The sequence below is a fragment of the Somniosus microcephalus genome, chromosome 4 (assembly GCF_052327205.1).
Source record: "Somniosus microcephalus isolate GS21.2 chromosome 4, FLI_Smic_1.0, whole genome shotgun sequence".
NCBI lineage: Eukaryota > Metazoa > Chordata > Chondrichthyes > Squaliformes > Somniosidae > Somniosus > Somniosus microcephalus.
In genome coordinates, this window is record NC_140990.1 from 4,459,141 (window position 1) to 4,476,925 (window position 17,785).

The 17,785-nt window shown below is 59.0% G+C and overlaps 1 protein-coding gene across 2 annotated transcripts in view; it reads right to left on the reverse strand.

Moving 5' to 3' along the window:
- Window positions 1-480: 480 nt before the first annotated feature.
- The window catches only part of LOC147118197 (solute carrier family 12 member 6-like), a 69,045-nt gene continuing 51,740 nt past the window's right edge, over window positions 481-17,785 (reverse strand). For both annotated transcript variants that reach the window (XM_085984292.1, XM_085984293.1), the window contains 3 exons: window positions 11,686-11,872; window positions 3,991-4,124; window positions 481-1,653 (listed from right to left, as the gene is read on the reverse strand). In XM_085984292.1, coding sequence (XP_085840418.1) covers window positions 1,562-1,653; window positions 3,991-4,124; window positions 11,686-11,777 — 318 coding nt within the window. In that variant the 5' untranslated portion in view covers window positions 11,778-11,872 and the 3' untranslated portion in view covers window positions 481-1,561. The remainder of the gene's footprint in view (window positions 1,654-3,990; window positions 4,125-11,685; window positions 11,873-17,785) is intronic.

Consider the following 17,785-nt stretch of genomic DNA (forward strand, 5'->3'; position numbering starts at 1 on the left):
TACTGAGGGAGTTCCGCACTGTCGGAGGGCAGTACTGAGGGAGCTCCGCACTGTCGGAGGGCAGTACTGAGGGAGCTCCGCACTGTCGGAGGGGCAGTACTGAGGGAGCGCCGCACTGTCGGAGGGGCGGTACTGAGGGAGCGCCGCACTGTCGGAGGGGCAGTACTGAGGGAGCGCCGCACTGTCGGAGGGGCAGTACTGAGGGAGTGTTGCACTGTCGGAGGGGCAGTACTGAGGGAGCGCCGCATTGTCGGAGGGGCAGTACTGAGGGAGCGCCGCACTGTCGGAGGGGCAGTACTGAGGGAGCGCCGCACTGTCGGTGGGGCTGTCTTTCGGATGAGACATTAACCCGAGGCCTCATCTGCCCGCTTGGGTGGATGTTAAACTATTTGGACGAAGAACAGAGGAGATCTCCCCGGTGCCCTGGGGCCAATATTTATCACTCCCCCTGAATTCAGTGACTGCGAGAAGGAGACGAGGAGAGATCGACATGATTTTAATCACACAACAGGCAGACTCTCCGAGGCTGCTGTAAATTTCCATTCTTTTCGGATTTGGCGATACACAAACATTAAAAAAAAGCACATACACAATGTTCAGAACAGCGGCAGGGGGGTGGGGCTGGTGCAGAGAGCGGTGGCGGGGGGGGGGGGCGGAGATAGGGTGCGAGGGGGGCTGGAGCAGAGTGGGGGGGGCTGGGGCACGCTCTCTCTCTCTCTCTCTATCCACACCCTCCTCCCCTGTCAGGTAAAGTGCGTTTAATACAAAATAACCGATGTGAAAGAAACGGAATGAAAAAACACTGAAAGGTTGGTGGGAGGATGAGGGGTGGGGAAGTGGGAATGGGGAACAAGGCGGGGGATACAGGCCGGGACCCCGGGGGTGAAGGGTCACGGGTCACCCCCATACTGTGCCGAATACTCCGGTCCCCTCACTCACAATCACTGTTGTAACAGACACGTCTGATCAAATCCCCCCTCTAAGCAACGCACAGCACTTGCCTCACTCCTCCCTCCCCCTTCCCTCAGCCCCTCTCCCCTACCCTCCCTCACTACCCCCTCCCTCCCAGTTCCTCTCCCCTGCCCTCCCTCACTACCCCCTCCCTCCCTCAGCCCCTCTCCCCTGCACTCCCTCATTCCCACAGCCCCTCTCCCCTACCCTCCCACAGTCCCTCTCCCCCAGCCTCTCTTCACCTCCCTCACTCCCCCGGCCCCTCTCCCCCTCCCCCTAGCACCTCCCTATCTCTCACCCCTCTCCCACCCTCACTCCTCAGCCCCCTCTCTCACCCTCCCTCCCCCAGCCCACTTCCTCCTCCAGCCCCCTTTCCCACCCTCCCTCCTCAGGCCCCTCTCTCTCCCTCCCTCAGTATGTATTTGCCGTTCCCGTCATGGCGTGGCGTGGGGTGGAAAACACATGATCAGCATCCCGCGGTCTCAGAGACGGTTCCACGGTGCGCTCCACGAGTTGGCGCGTCCTTTCTTCCGGTCCAGCCGGTTGTGGGGTCGTGCAGCGTGCGAGTCGGGTCCCTGGGCCTGCTGCTCGCTGGCTGTCCTGGGCCTGTCTAGGAGTAGATGGTGATAACCTCGCTGCCCCCACCTCGCACCAGCAGCACGCGCTCTAGCCCTTCCGTCAACACCTCCAGGAATTCCATGTCTGTGTCGCGTGGTCAAGGAACTGTCACTGTGGCCTGGCTTTGGGGGGGGGGGGGGGGGGGGGGGGGGAGGGGGGGAAGAAAGACAACACACAGCAGGAAAGGCCCAGGCTCTGTTGAGGTGCTGGTCATAGGAGCAGGAGGCCATTTGGCCCCTCGAGCCTGCTCCGCCATTCAATGAGATCATGGCTGATCATCCAAATTCAGTACCCTGTCCCTGCCTTCTCCCCACATCCCTTGATCCCTTTAGCCTTAAGAAATATATCTAACTCCTTCTTGAATATATTTAATGAATTGGCCTCCACTGCCTTCTGTGGTAGAGAATTCCACAGGTTCACCACTCTCTGGGTGAAGAAATTCCTCCTCATCTCTGTCCTAAATGGCTTACCCCTTATCCTTAGACTGTGACCCCTGGTTCTGGACTCCCCGGCCATCGGGAACATCCTTCCTGCATCTAGTCTGTCCAGTCCTGTCAGAATTTTATAAGTTTCAATGAGATCCCCTCTCATTCTTCTAAACTCCAGCGAGTATAAGCCCAATCGACCCAATCTCTCCTCATACGTCATTCCTGCCATCCCAGGTATCAGCCTGGTGAATCTTCGCTGAACTCCTTCCATGGCAAGAACATCCTTCCTCAGATAAGGCGACCAAAACTGCACACAATGCTCAAGGTGTGGTCTCACCAAGGCCCTGTACAACTGCAGCAAGACATCCTTGTTCCTGTACTCAAACCCTCTTGCTATGAAGGCCAACATACCATTTGCCGCCTTAACCGCCTGCTGCACCTGCATGCTTACCTTCAGCGACTGGTGCACAAGGACACCCAGGTCTCGTTGCACTTCCCCTTCTCCCAATCTATTGCCATTCAGATAATAATCTGCCTTCCTGTTTTTGCCACCAAAGTGGATAACCTCGCATTTATCCACGTTATATTGCATCTGCCATGATTCTGCCCAATCACCCAACCTGTCCAAATCATCCTGGAGTTTCTCTGCATCCTCCTCACAGCACACACGCCCACCCAGCTTTGTGTCGTCTGCAAACTTGGAGATATTACATCTAGTTCCCTCGTCTAGATCATTAATATATATTGTGAATAGCTGGGGTCCAAGGACCGATCCCTGCGGTACCCCACTAGTCACTGCCTGCCACTCGGAAAAAGACCCGTTTATTCCAACTCTGCTTTCTGTCTGCCAACCAGTTCTCTATCCAGGACAGTACCTTACCCCCAATCCCATGTGCCTTAACTTTACACGCTAATCTCTTATGCGGGACCTTATCGAAAGCCTTTTGAAAGTCCAAATACACCACATCCACTGGTTCTCCCTTATCTATTCTACCAGTTACATCCTCAAACAATTCCAGTAGATTAGTCAAGCACGATTTACCTTTTGTAAATCCATGTTGACTTTGTCCGATCCTGTCGCTGTTTTCCAAGTGCTCTGCTATTACATCTTTTATAATGGACTTGAGCATCATGGCTGATCTGCGACCTAACTCCATATACCCGCCTTTGGCCCACATTCCTTAATACCTTTGGTTAACAGAAATCTATCAATCACCGATTTAAAATTAACAATTGACCCAGCACCAATTGCTGTTTGCGGAAGAGAGTTCCAAACTTCTCCCACCCTTTGTGTGTAGAAGTGTTTCCTGACTTCACTCCTGAAAGGTCTGGCTCTAATTTTTAGACTATGCCCCCTCGTCCTAGAATCCCCCAACCAGCGGAAATAGTTTCTCTCTCTCGACCCTACCTGTTCCCCTTAATAACCTGAAAACTTCGCTCAAATCACCCCTTAACCGTCTAAATTCCAGAGAATACAACCCTAATTTGTGCAACCTCTTCTCGTGAGATTTAACCCTTGGAGTCCAGGTATCATTCTGGTAAACCTACGCTGCACTCCCTCCAAGGCCAGTATATCCTCCCGAAGGTGTGGTGCCCAGAACTGCTCCCAGTGCTCCAGGTGTGGTCTAACCAGGGCTTTGTATAGCTGCAGCATAACTTCTACCCCCTTGTATTCTAGTCCTCTAGATATAAAGGCCAGCATTCCATTCGCCTTTTTGATTATTTCCTGTACCTGTTCATGACATTTTAATGATCGATGTACCTGGACCCCAAGTCTCTTTGGACCTCCACTGTTTTTAGCCTTTCACCATTTAGAAAGTATCCTGTTCTATCCTTTTTAGAACTGGAGTGGAGAACCTCACACCCTACATTGCAGTCCGTTTGTCAGAGTGTTGCCCATTCACTGAATCTACTGATATCTCTTTGTAATTTTAACCTTCTATCTAAGTGGCGCCCAATGCCACCTATCTTTGTGGGCAGGGGGAAAGGATACAGTTCTCGTCGCCATCGGGATTCCTCGGTGGGCCGGGCATGTTCAAGAGGACCATCCGGGCGTCGTGAGACTTGTTCATAATCACTTCGTTCAGCCTCACTGCCGTGTGCATCCGTCGGACGTTCGACTGGTCCCTGCGGGGAAACACGAGGCGTTAGAGGGCAAGACTCCGCGGCCCATACCCTCGGCTGGGGTGGGGGGGGGGGTGGGGGGAGGGGCTCGGCGCGACGGGCTCGCTGTGACAGGGGGACGGGCTCCTCGCTGTGACCAGGGGGAGGGGGCTCGGCGCGACGGGGGAGGGGGCTCGGCGCGACGGGGCTCGGCGCGACGGGGGAGGGGGCTCGGCGCGACGGGGGAGGGGGGGAGGCGCGACGGGGCTCGGCGCGACGGGGGAGGGGGCTCGGCGCGACGGGGCTCGGCGCGACGGGGGGGGCTCGGCGCGACGGGGCATGGCGCGACGGGGGAGGGGGGGAGGCGTGACGGGGGAGGGGCTCAGCGCGGCGGGGAGGGGATCAGTGTGGGGTAGGGGGATCAGTGTGACGGGGGAGGGGGCTCAGCGCGGGGAGGGGATCAGCGCAGGGGAGGGGGATCAGCGCGGGGGAGGGGGATCAGCGCGGGGGAGGGGGATCAGTGTGGGGGAGGGGGATCAGTGCGGGGGAGGGGGATCAGTGTGGGGGAGGGGGATCAGTGTGGGGGAGGTGGATCAGTGTGGGGGAGGGGGATCAGCGTGGGGGAGGGGGATCAGTGTGGGGGAGGGGGATCAGTGTGGGGGAGGGGGATCAGTGTGGGGGAGGGGGATCAGTGTGGGGGAGGGGGATCAGTGTGGGGGAGGGGGATCAGTGTGGGGAGGGGGATCAGTGTGGGGGAGGGGGATCAGTGTGGGGGAGGGGGATCAGTGTGGGGGAGGGGGATCAGTGTGGGGGAGGGGGATCAGTGTGGGGGAGGGGGATCAGTGTGGGGGAGGAGGATCAGTGTGGGGGGGAGGGGGATCAGTGTGGGGGAGGGGGATCAGTGTGGGGGAGGGGGATCAGTGTGGGGGAGGGGGATCAGTGTGGGGGAGGGGGATCAGTGTGGGGGAGGGGGATCAGTGTGGGGGAGGGGGATCAGTGTGGGGGAGGGGGATCAGTGTGGGGGAGGGGGATCAGTGCGGGGGAGGGGGATCAGTGGGGGGAGGGGGATCAGCGCGGGGGAGGGGGATCAGCGCGGGGGAGGGGGATCAGCGCGGGGGAGGGGGATCAGCGCGGGGGAGGGGGATCAGCGTGGGGGAGGGGGATCAGTGTGGGGGAGGGGGATCAGTGTGGGGGAGGGGGATCAGCGTGGGGGAGGGGGATCAGCGTGGGGGAGGGGGATCAGCGTGGGGGAGGGGGATCAGTGTGGGGGAGGGGGATCAGTGTGGGGGAGGGGGATCAGTGTGGGGGAGGGGGATCAGTGTGGGGGAGGGGGATCAGTGTGGGGGAGGGGGATCAGTGTGGGGGAGGGGGATCAGTGTGGGGGAGGGGGATCAGTGTGGGGGAGGGGGATCAGTGTGGGGGAGGGGGATCAGTGTGGGGGAGGGGGATCAGTGTGGGGGAGGGGGATCAGTGTGGGGGAGGGGGATCAGTGTGACGGGGGGAGGGGGATCAGTGTGGGGGAGGGGGATCAGTGTGGGGGAGGGGGACAGTAACCTGGGGAAGGTATTCTGTAGCTTCATAAACAAAAGATTTATAAACTTCCTTGAGGAGCACAATGTCTTGAGTAAAAGCCAAATTGGATTCCTGCCAAACTATAGAACATCCGATCATATCTTCACCCTACAGACCCTAATTGACAAACACGTTCACCATAACAAAAGCAAAATCTACGCATGCTTTGTAGATATCCAGAAGGCTTTCGACTCCATCTGGCATGACGGTTTATTCCTGAAACTTATCGAAAGCGGGGTAGGAGGTAAAACATATGATGTAATTAAATCAATGTATACAAACAATAAATGTGCAGTTAAAATTGGAGACAAACAAACAAAATACTTCCCACAGGGGCGGGGGGTGATGCAGGGCTCGCCAATCTCACCGACACTCTTTAATATTTACATTAATGGATTGGCAAAACTACTTGAACAATCTACAGCACCCGGCCTCACCCTATATGAATCCAAGGTTAAATTCCTCCTCTATGCCGACGACCTGGTTCTGCTGTCACCAACTAAGGAGGGTCTACAGCAGAACCTGGACCTGCTGGAGTCGTACTGCCAGACTTGGGCCCTGACAATAAATCCCCAAAAAACCAAAGTCCTTGTGTTCCAGCAAAGATCCAAACAACATGGACCCACAATAAATTTCACAGTAGGAACAACCAAAATTGAACAAACCACTCACTACACATACTTGGGCTTAAAAATCAGTTCTACGGGAAACTTCAAACTGGCTGTGAATGAACTGAAAGAGAAAGCAAGAAGGGCTTTCTATGCCATCAAAAAATCAATCCAAATAGAAATCCCAATTAGCATTTGGCTCAAAATTTTCAAATCAGTAATTGAACCAATTGCACTCTATGGCAGTGAGGTCTGGGGACCACGAACACAACAAGATTTTGCAAAATGGGACAAACACCCAATTGAGATCCTACATGCGGAATTCTGTAAAAGTATCCTCCGGACTCAAAGGAAAACAGTAAACAACGCATGCAGGGCAGAACTAGGCCAATACCCATTAATAATCACTATCCAAAAAAGAGCCACCAAATTTTGGAATCACCTACAAATGAGCAACCCCCAATGCTATCACTACGACGCCCTGAAATGCCAAGAGCTGACCATAAAGAAGAATACCCTCAGTCAACTAGTCCTGGGACTCAATAAAGTAACTAATAACAATACTAACAATAACCAGTCCCAGGACAGTGACAGGGTAACACAAAGAATTCGACCCAACACAATCGTCGCTAAGCAAAAGGAAAAATATCTGTCATATTGGGCAGAAACAACAAAAACCCAAAGCAAACTCAATTGCTACTTGGCCCTAAACAGACAATACAACATAGCTGATTACCTGACCATGGTAAAGGATAACAAACTGAGAAGAACCTTGACAAGGTACAGACCTGGCGAACATAGCCTAGCGATCGAAAAAGGCAGACACAGGCAGACCAGGCTGCCAAGAGAAGACAGGATATGCTCTCACTGCAGTCAGGGAGTAGTTGAGACAGAGATGCACTTCCTCACAGCCTGTGGAAAATATCAGGGCATCAGAGAGAATTTCTATCAAAAATTCTCACAAATATGCCCTGAATTCAGAAATCTGACTGACAACCAAAAACTCCCATTCCTACTGGGGGAGGAGAGAAGCTGTGTAACACTGGCGGCACACTATGTTACAGCTTGCCATGAACAGAGGGACAACCAGTAAACTAAGACAAGAGTATATATAAACAAGGCGAAAATATATTTATAAACTCAGGGATATACCTGTTTATACACTGTATGAATGGAACCGTGTTTATGTGTTCAACCATAAATGTATTTTGATGCTTTGGCAACATAAGATGTACCTTATCATGCCAATAAAGCGATTTGAATTGTATTGTATTGGGTCAGTGTGGGGGAGGGGGATCAGTGTGGGGGAGGGGGATCAGTGTGGGGGAGGGGGATCAGTGTGGGGGAGGGGGATCAGTGTGGGGGGAGGGGGATCAGTGTGGGGGAGGGGGATCAGTGTGACGGGGGAGGGGGATCAGTGTGGGGGAGGGGGATCAGTGTGGGGGAGGGGGATCAGCGTGGGGGAGGGGGATCAGTGTGGGGGGAGGGGGGATCAGTGTGGGGGAGGGGGATCAGTGTGACGGGGGAGGGGGATCAGTGTGGGGGAGGGGGATCAGTGTGGGGGAGGGGGATCAGTGTGGGGGAGGGGGATCAGTGTGGGGGAGGGGGATCAGTGTGGGGGAGGGGGATCAGTGTGACGGGGGAGGGGGATCAGTGTGGGGGAGGGGGATCAGTGTGGGGGAGGGGGATCAGTGCGGGGGAGGGGGATCAGTGTGGGGGAGGGGGATCAGTGTGGGGGAGGGGGATCAGTGTGGGGGGAGGGGGATCAGTGTGGGGGAGGGGGATCAGTGTGGGGGAGGGGGATCAGTGTGGGGGGGAGGGGGATCAGTGTGGGGGAGGGGGATCAGTGTGGGGGAGGGGGATCAGTGTGGGGGAGGGGGATCAGTGTGGGGGAGGGGGATCAGTGCGGGGGAGGGGGATCAGTGTGGGGGAGGGGGATCAGTGTGGGGGAGGGGGATCAGTGTGGGGGGGGAGGGGGATCAGCGTGGGGGAGGGGGATCAGCGTGGGGGAGGGGGATCAGCGTGGGGGAGGGGGATCAGTGTGGGGGAGGGGGATCAGTGTGGGGGAGGGGGATCAGTGTGGGGGAGGGGGATCAGTGTGGGGGGAGGGGGATCAGTGTGGGGGAGGGGGATCAGTGCGGGGGAGGGGGATCAGTGCGGGGGAGGGGGATCAGTGTGGGGGGGAGGGGGATCAGCGTGGGGGAGGGGGATCAGTGTGGGGGAGGGGGATCAGTGTGGGGGAGGGGGATCAGTGTGGGGGAGGGGGATCAGTGTGGGGGAGGGGGATCAGTGTGGGGGAGGGGGATCAGTGTGGGGGAGGGGGGATCAGTGTGGGGGGAGGGGGGATCAGTGTGGGGGAGGAGGATCAGTGTGGGGGAGGAGGATCAGTGTGACGGGGGAGGGGGATCAGTGTGGGGGAGGGGGATCAGTGTGGGGGAGGGGGATCAGTGTGGGGGAGGGGGATCAGTGTGGGGGAGGGGGATCAGTGTGGGGGAGGGGGATCAGTGTGGGGGAGGGGGATCAGTGTGGGGGAGGGGGATCAGTGTGGGGGAGGGGGATCAGTGTGGGGGAGGGGGATCAGTGTGGGGGAGGAGGATCAGTGTGGGGGAGGAGGATCAGTGTGACGGGGGAGGGGGATCAGTGTGGGGGAGGGGGATCAGTGTGGGGGAGGGGGATCAGTGTGGGGGAGGGGGATCAGTGTGGGGGAGGGGGATCAGTGTGACGGGGGAGGGGGATCAGTGTGGGGGAGGGGGATCAGTGTGGGGGAGGGGGATCAGTGTGACGGGGGAGGGGGCTCAGCGCGGGGAGGGGCTCAGCGCGGGGAGGGGGATCAGTGTGGGGGAGGGGGATCAGTGTGGGGGAGGGGGATCAGTGTGGGGGGAGGGGGATCAGTGTGGGGGAGGGGGATCAGTGCGGGGGAGGGGGATCAGTGCGGGGGAGGGGGATCAGTGCGGGGGAGGGGGATCAGTGTGGGGGGAGGGGGGATCAGTGTGGGGGAGGGGGATCAGTGTGGGGGAGGGGGATCAGTGTGGGGGAGGGGGATCAGTGTGGGGGAGGGGGATCAGTGTGGGGGAGGGGGATCAGTGTGGGGGAGGGGGATCAGTGTGGGGGAGGGGGATCAGTGTGGGGGAGGGGGATCAGTGTGGGGGAGGGGGATCAGTGTGGGGGAGGGGGATCAGTGTGGGGGAGGGGGATCAGTGTGGGGGAGGGGGATCAGTGTGGGGGAGGGGGATCAGTGTGGGGGAGGGGGATCAGTGTGGGGGAGGGGGATCAGTGTGGGGGAGGGGGATCAGTGTGGGGGAGGGGGATCAGTGTGGGGGAGGGGGATCAGTGTGGGGGAGGGGGATCAGTGTGGGGGGAGGGGGGATCAGTGTGGGGGAGGGGGATCAGTGTGGGGGAGGGGGATCAGTGTGGGGGAGGGGGATCAGTGTGGGGGAGGGGGATCAGTGTGGGGGAGGGGGATCAGTGTGGGGGGGAGGGGGATCAGTGTGGGGGAGGGGGATCAGTGTGGGGGAGGGGGATCAGTGTGGGGGAGGGGGATCAGTGTGGGGGAGGGGGATCAGTGTGGGGGAGGGGGATCAGTGTTGGGGGGGGAGGGGGATCAGTGTGGGGGAGGGGGATCAGTGTGGGGGAGGGGGATCAGTGTGGGGGAGGGGGATCAGTGTGGGGGAGGGGGATCAGTGTGGGGGGGATGATCAGTGTTGGGGGGGGGAGGGGGATCAGTGTGGGGGAGGGGGATCAGTGTGGGGGAGGGGGATCAGTGTGGGGGAGGGGGATCAGTGTGGGGGAGGGGGATCAGTGTGGGGGAGGGGGATCAGTGTGGGGGAGGGGGATCAGTGTGGGGGAGGGGGATCAGTGTTGGGGGGGGAGGGGGATCAGTGTGGGGGAGGGGGATCAGTGTGGGGGAGGGGGATCAGTGTGGGGGAGGGGGATCAGTGTGGGGTGAGGGGGGATCAGTGTGGGGGAGGGGGATCAGTGTGGGGGAGGGGGATCAGTGTGGGGTGAGGGGGGATCAGTGTGGGGGAGGGGGATCAGTGTGGGGGAGGGGGATCAGTGTGGGGGGAGGGGGGATCAGTGTGGGGGAGGGGGATCAGTGTGGGGGAGGGGGATCAGTGTGGGGGAGGCGGAACTAGGCCAATACCCATTAATAATCACTATCCAAAAAAGAGCCACCAAATTTTGGAATCACCTACAAATGAGCAACCCCCAATGCTATCACTACGATGCCCTGAAATGCCAAGAGCTGACCATAAAGAAGAATACCCTCAGTCAACTAGTCCTGGGACTCAGTGAAGTAACTACTAACACTACTAACAATAACCAGCCCCAGGACAGTGACAGGGTAACACAAAGAATTCGACCCAACACAATCGTCGCTAAGCAAAAGGAAAAATATCTGTCATATTGGGCAGAAACAACAAAAACCCAAAGCAAACTCAATTGCTACTTGGCCCTAAACAGACAATACAACATAGCTGATTACCTGACCATGGTAAAGGATAACAAACTGAGAAGAACCTTGACAAGGTACAGACTTAGCGAACATAGCCTAGCGATCGAAAAAGGCAGACACAGGCAGACCAGACCAGGCTGCCAAGAGAAGACAGGATATGCTCTCACTGCAGTCAGGGAGTAGTGGAGACAGAGATGCACTTCCTCACAGCCTGTGGAAAATATCAGGGCATCAGAGAGAATTTCTATCAAAAATTCTCACAAATATGCCCTGAATTCAGAAATCTGACTGACAACCAAAAACTCCCATTCCTACTGGGGGAGGAGAGAAGCTGTGTAACACTGGCGGCACACTATGTTACAGCTTGCCATGAACAGAGGGACAACCAGTAAACTAAGACAAGAGTATATATAAACAAGGCGAAAATATATTTATACACTCAGGGATATACCTGTTTATACACTGTATGAATAGAACTGCGTTTATGTGTTCAACCATAAATGTATTTTGATGCTTTGGCAACATAAGATGTACCTTATCATGCCAATAAAGCGATTTGAATTGTATTGTATTGGATCAGTGTGGGGGAGGGGGATCAGTGTGACGGGGGAGGGGGATCAGTGTGGGGGAGGGGGATCAGTGTGACGGGGGAGGGGGATCAGTGTGACGGGGGAGGGGGATCAGTGTGACGGGGGAGGGGGATCAGTGTGACGGGGGAGGGGGATCAGTGTGGGGAGGGGGATCAGTGTGGGGGGGGGGGGATCAGTGTGGGGGAGGGGGATCAGTGTGGGGGGGAGGGGGATCAGTGTGGGGGAGGGGGATCAGTGTGACGGGGGAGGGGGATCAGTGTGGACGGGGGAGGGGGATCAGTGTGGGGGGGGGGAGGGGCTCTCCCCCATCCCTCACTCCGGTGAGTTGCGACACCCCCCGCCCACACCGCCCGGTGACGTACGGCCGGATGCTGAGCAGGTCCCTGAATCCCTCTGGCGTCGGCGCTCTGCTGCGCTGCTTCTCTGCCAGGTACTTGTCCCGTGTCCACGTCATCTGGATGCGGTCCGGCGTCGCGTCCACCTCTCCTCGTCGTCCGATCCGAGACTAGCCAGCCGGAGTGTGGAGTTCCGGTCCTTGACAAACTGAGCCTGTGGGACAAGGAGAGGGGAAGAGAGGGAGGGGGAAGAGAGGGAGGGAGGGAGGGGGAGAAGAGGGAGGGAGGGGGGGAGAAGAGGGGGGGAGGGGAGGGGGGGAAGGCGGGAGAGAGAGGGAGGGGGAGAGAGAGGGAGGGGGGGGAGAGAGGGAGGGTGGGAGAGAGGGAGGGGGAGAGAGGGAGGGGGAGAGAGGGAGGGGGGGAGAGAGGGAGGGGGAGAGGAGGGAGGGGGAGAGAGAGGGGAGGGGGGGAGAGAGGGAGGGGGGGAGAGAGAGGGAGGGGGGGGAGAGAGAGAGGGAGGGGGGGAGAGAGAGGGAGGGGGGAGAGAGAGGGAGGGGGGGGAGAGAGAGGGAGGGGGGGAGAGAGAGGGAGGGGGGGAGAGAGAGGGAGGGGGGGAGAGAGAGGGAGGGGGGGAGAGAGAGGGGGGGGGGGAGAGAGAGGGAGGGGGGGGAGAGAGAGGGAGGGGGGGAGAGAGAGGGAGGGGGGGAGAGAGAGGGGGGGGGAGAGAGAGGGAGGGGGGGAGAGAGAGGGAGGGGGGGAGAGAGGGAGGGGGGGAGAGAGGGAGGGGGGGAGAGAGGGAGGGGGAGAGAGAGGGAGGGGGAGAGAGAGGGAGGGGGGGGAGAGAGGGAGGCGGGTAGAGAGGGAGGGGGGGAGAGAGAGGGAGGGGGGGAGAGAGAGGGAGGGGGGGAGAGAGAGGGAGGGGGGGAGAGAGAGGGAGGGGGGGAGAGAGAGGGAGGGGGGGAGAGAGAGGGAGGGGGGGAGAGAGAGGGGGGGGAGAGAGAGGGAGGGGGGGAGAGAGAGGGAGGGGGGAGAGAGTGGGAGGGGGGGAGAGAGTGGGAGGGGGGGAGAGAGTGGGAGGGGGGGAGAGAGTGGGAGGGGGGGAGAGAGTGGGAGGGGGGGAGAGAGTGGGAGGGGGGGGAGAGAGTGGGAGGGGGGGAGAGAGTGGGAGGGGGGGGAGAGAGAGGAGGGGGGAGAGAGGGAGAGGGAGAGAGAGAGGGAGGGGGAGAGAGAGAGAGGGAGGGGGGAGAGAGAGGGAGGGGGAGAGGGGGGAGTGGGAGAGAGGGGGGAGGGGGAGAGAGGGAGAGAGGGGGAGAGAGGGGGGAGGGGGAGAGAGGGGGGAGGGGGAGGGGGAGAGAGGGGGGAGGGGGGAGAGAGGGAGAGAGGGGGAGGGGGAGAGAGAGGGGGGGAGAGAGAGGGAGGGGGAGAGAGGGAGGGGGAGAGAGGGAGGGGGAGAGAGAGGGAGGGGAGAGAGAGGGAGGGGGAGAGAGAGGGAGGGGGAGAGAGAGGGAGGGGGGGAGAGAGAGGGAGGGGGAGAGAGAGGGAGGGGGAGAGAGAGGGAGGGGGAGAGAGAGGGAGGGGAGAGAGAGGGAGGGGGAGAGAGAGGGAGGGGGAGAGAGAGGGAGGGGGAGAGAGAGGGAGGGGGGAGAGAGGGAGAGAGGGGGGGGGAGAGAGGGAGGGGGGAGAGAGGGAGGGGGAGAGGGAGGGAGGGGGAGAGGGAGGGGGAGAGGGAGGGAGGGGGAGAGAGGGAGGGGGGAGAGAGGGAGGAGGGGAGAGAGGGAGGGGGAGAGAGAGAGGGAGGGGGAGAGAGAGAGGGAGGGGGAGAGAGAGAGGGAGGGGGAGAGAGAGGGAGGGGGGAGAGAGGGAGGGGGGAGAGAGGGAGGGGGGAGAGGGGGAGGAGGAGAGAGGGGGAGGGGGAGAGAGGGGGAGGGGGGAGGGGGGAGAGAGAGAGGGAGGGGGGAGGGGGAGAGAGAGAGGGAGGGGGAGAGAGAGAGAGGGGGAGAGAGAGGGAGGGGGGAGAGAGGGAGGGGGAGAGAGAGGGAGGGGGAGAGAGAGGGAGGGGGAGAGAGAGGGAGGGGGAGAGAGAGGGAGGGGGAGAGAGAGGGGGGGGAAGGGAGAGGGAGGGGAAGAGAGAGGGAGGGGGAGAGAGAGGGAGGGGGAAGAGAGGAAGGGGGAAAAGGGGGCAGGTTACCGGTTAAAAGGGAGCAGTGGTGAGGGGCCAGTGGAGGGAGGAATCAGAGCAGAAACCAGTCAACACAGCACAGGCCGGAGATGGAGCCTGGGTCTTTCCTGCAGTGTGCGCGGGGGGATGCACAGGCCGGGGATGGAGCCTGGGTCTTTCCTGCAGTGTGTCTAGGGGGGGTGCACAGGCCGGGGATGGACCTGGGCCTTTCCTGCTGTATGTGTGGGGAGCGCAGTCCCACACGGCAGGGAGGGGTAGCTGGTGCAGTTCCCCATCGCTCGGAGTCAGAGGGCAGGCCGTGTGGCGTCCTTTACAGCAGCTGCTGGTCACAGGGAGCTGCAAAAAACATCTGGGACGGAGGTAAAGCAACACGTGAAACAAACAGAGCAACAGACGCGGAGCCCAGACAGGCAGCTGGACAGACGCAGGACAGCGGGGGCTCAACACAAGGGCAGTGGGCTCGCAAAACAATTCCAGCAGCAGGCATAGCGTCATGCAGAGCAAACCATAAACATGCAACAGAGCATCAGACGTAGGGAGGGAGAGAGCGTGCGGGGGAGAGGGAGAGAGAGAGAGAGAGAGAGGGGGAGAGAGACAGAGAGAGGGGGGAGAGAGAGAGAGGGGGGGGGGAGAGGAGAGAGTGAGAGGGAGGAGAGAGTGAGAGGGAGGAGAGAGTAAGAGTGAGAGTGAGGAGAGAGTGAGAGTGAGAGGGAGGAGAGAGTGAGAGTGAGGAGAGAGTGAGAGGGAGGAGAGAGCGAGAGTGAGGAGTGAGAGGGAGAGTGAGGAGAGAGTGAGAGGAAGAGGGAGGTGAGAGTGAGAGTGAGGAGAGAGTGAGAGTGAGAGTGAGGAGAGAGTGAGAGTGAGGTGAGGAGAGAGTGAGAGGGAGGAGAGTGTGAGAGTGAGGAGAAAGAGTGAGAGTGAGGAGAGAGTGAGAGTGAGAGTGAGGAGAGAGTGTGAGTGAGAGGGAGGAGAGAGCGAGAGTGAGGAGAGAGTGAGAGGGAGGAGAGAGTGAGAGGGAGGAGTGAGTGAGTGGGAGGGAGAGAGTGAGAGTGAGGGGAGAAGGGGGGGAGAGAGTGAGAGGGAGGAGAGAGTGAGAGTGAGGAGAGAGAGAGAGTGAGGAGAGTGAGGAGAGAGTGAGAGTCAGGAGAGAGTGAGAGTGAGAGTGAGGAGAGAGTGAGAGTGAGAGTGAGAGGGGGGAGAGAGTGAGAGTGAGAGGGAGGAGAGAGCGAGAAGTGAGTGAGGAGGGAGTGAGAGTGAGGGGGAGGAGGGAGCGAGAGTGAGAGTGAGGAGAGAGTGAGAGTGAGGAGAGAGTGAGGGGAGGAGAGAGTGAGAGGGAGGAGAGAGTGAGAGTGAGGAGAGAGTGAGAGTGAGGAGAGAGTGAGAGTGAGAGGGAGGAGAGAGTGAGAGTGAGAGGAGGAGAGAGTGAGAGTGAGAGGGAGGAGAGAGCGAGAGTGAGGAGAGAGCGAGAGGGAGGAGAGAGTGAGAGTGAGGAGAGAGTGAGAGTGAGAGTGAGAGGGAGGAGAGAGTGAGAGTGAGGAGAGAGTGAGAGGGAGGAGAGAGTGAGAGTGAGGGGGAGGAGAGAGAGAGAGTGAGAGGGAGGATAGAGAGCGAGAGTGAGAGGGAGGAGAGAGCGAGAGCGAGAGTGAGGAGAGAGCGAGAGTGAGAGTGAGGAGAGTGCGAGAGGGAGGAGAGAGCGAGAGGGAGGAGAGAGCGAGAGGGAGGAGAGAGCGAGAGGGAGGAGAGAGCGAGAGGGAGGAGAGAGCGAGAGGGAGGAGAGAGCGAGAGGGAGGAGGAGGGAGAGGGAGGAGAGAGTGAGAGTGAGGAGAGAGTGAGAGTGAGGAGAGAGTGAGAGTGAGGAGAGAGTGAGAGTGAGAGTGAGGAGAGAGTGAGAGTGAGGAGAGAGTGAGAGTGAGGAGAGAGTGAGAGTGAGGAGAGAGTGAGAATGAGAGGGAGGAGAGAGCGAGAGTGAGAGTGAGAGTGAGGAGAGAGTGAGAGTGAGGAGAGAGTGAGAGGGAGGAGAGAGTGAGAGTGAGGAGAGAGTGAGAGTGAGGAGAGAGTGAGAGTGAGAGTGAGGAGAGAGTGAGAGTGAGGAGAGCGTGAGAGTGAGAGGGAGTGAGAGGGAAGTGAGAGTGAGAGTGAGGAGAGAGTGAGAGGGAGGAGAGAGTGAAATTGAGTGAGGAGAGAGTGAGAGGGAGGAGAGAGTGAGAGTGAGAGGGGGTGAGAGTGAGAGTGAGGAGAGAGCGAGAGTGAGAGGGAAGTGAGAGTGAGGAGGAGAGTGAGAGTGAGGAGAGAGTGAGAGTGGGAGTGAGGAGAGAGTGAGAGTGAGGAGAGAGTGAGAGGGAGGAGAGAGTGAGAGTGAGAGGAAGTGAGTGTGAAAGTGAGAGGGAGGAGAGAGCGAGAGTGAGTGAGAGTGAGAGTGAGGAGAGAGTGAGAGTGAGAGGGAAGTGAGAGTGAGGAGAGAGTGAGGAGAGTGAGAGGAAGAGGGAGGAGAGAGTGAGAGTGAGGAGAGAGTGAGAGTGAGAGTGAGGAGAGAGTGAGAGTGAGGAGAGAGTGAGAGGGAGGAGAGTGTGAGAGTGAGGAGAAAGAGTGAGAGTGAGGAGAGAGTGAGAGTGAGAGTGAGGAGAGAGTGTGAGTGAGAGGGAGGAGAGAGCGAGAGTGAGGAGAGAGTGAGAGGGAGGAGAGAGTGAGAGGGAGGAGAGAGTGAGAGGGAGGAGAGAGTGAGAGTGAGAGGGAGAAGGGGGGGAGAGAGTGAGAGGGAGGAGAGAGTGAGAGTGAGGAGAGAGAGAGAGTGAGGAGAGTGAGGAGAGAGTGAGAGTCAGGAGAGAGTGAGAGTGAGAGTGAGGAGAGAGTGAGAGTGAGAGTGAGAGGGGGGAGAGAGTGAGAGTGAGAGGGAGGAGAGAGCGAGAAGTGAGTGAGGAGGGAGTGAGAGTGAGGGGGAGGAGGGAGCGAGAGTGAGAGTGAGGAGAGAGTGAGAGTGAGGAGAGAGTGAGGGGAGGAGAGAGTGAGAGGGAGGAGAGAGTGAGAGTGAGGAGAGAGTGAGAGTGAGGAGAGAGTGAGAGTGAGAGGGAGGAGAGAGTGAGAGTGAGAGGGAGGAGAGAGTGAGAGTGAGAGGGAGGAGAGAGCGAGAGTGAGGAGAGAGCGAGAGGGAGGAGAGAGTGAGAGTGAGAGTGAGAGGGAGGAGAGAGTGAGAGTGAGGAGAGAGTGAGAGGGAGGAGAGAGTGAGAGTGAGGGGGAGGAGAGAGAGAGAGTGAGAGGGAGGAGAGAGCGAGAGTGAGAGGGAGGAGAGAGCGAGAGCGAGAGTGAGGAGAGAGCGAGAGTGAGAGTGAGGAGAGTGCGAGAGGGAGGAGAGAGCGAGAGGGAGGAGAGAGCGAGAGGGAGGAGAGAGCGAGAGGGAGGAGAGAGCGAGAGGGAGGAGAGAGCGAGAGGGAGGAGAGAGCGAGAGGGAGGAGAGAGCGAGAGGGAGGAGAGAGCGAGAGGGAGGAGGAGGGAGAGGGAGGAGAGAGTGAGAGTGAGGAGAGAGTGAGAGTGAGGAGAGAGTGAGAGTGAGGAGAGAGTGAGAGTGAGAGTGAGGAGAGAGTGAGAGTGAGGAGAGAGTGAGAGTGAGGAGAGAGTGAGAGTGAGGAGAGAGTGAGAATGAGAGGGAGGAGAGAGCGAGAGTGAGAGTGAGAGTGAGGAGAGAGTGAGAGTGAGAGGGAGGAGAGAGTGAGAGTGAGGAGAGAGTGAGAGTGAGGAGAGAGTGAGAGTGAGAGTGAGGAGAGCGTGAGAGTGAGAGGGAGTGAGAGGGAAGTGAGAGTGAGAGTGAGGAGAGAGTGAGAGGGAGGAGAGAGTGAAATTGAGTGAGGAGAGAGTGAGAGGGAGGAGAGAGTGAGAGTGAGAGGGGGTGAGAGTGAGAGTGAGGAGAGAGCGAGAGTGAGAGGGAAGTGAGAGTGAGGAGAGAGTGAGAGTGAG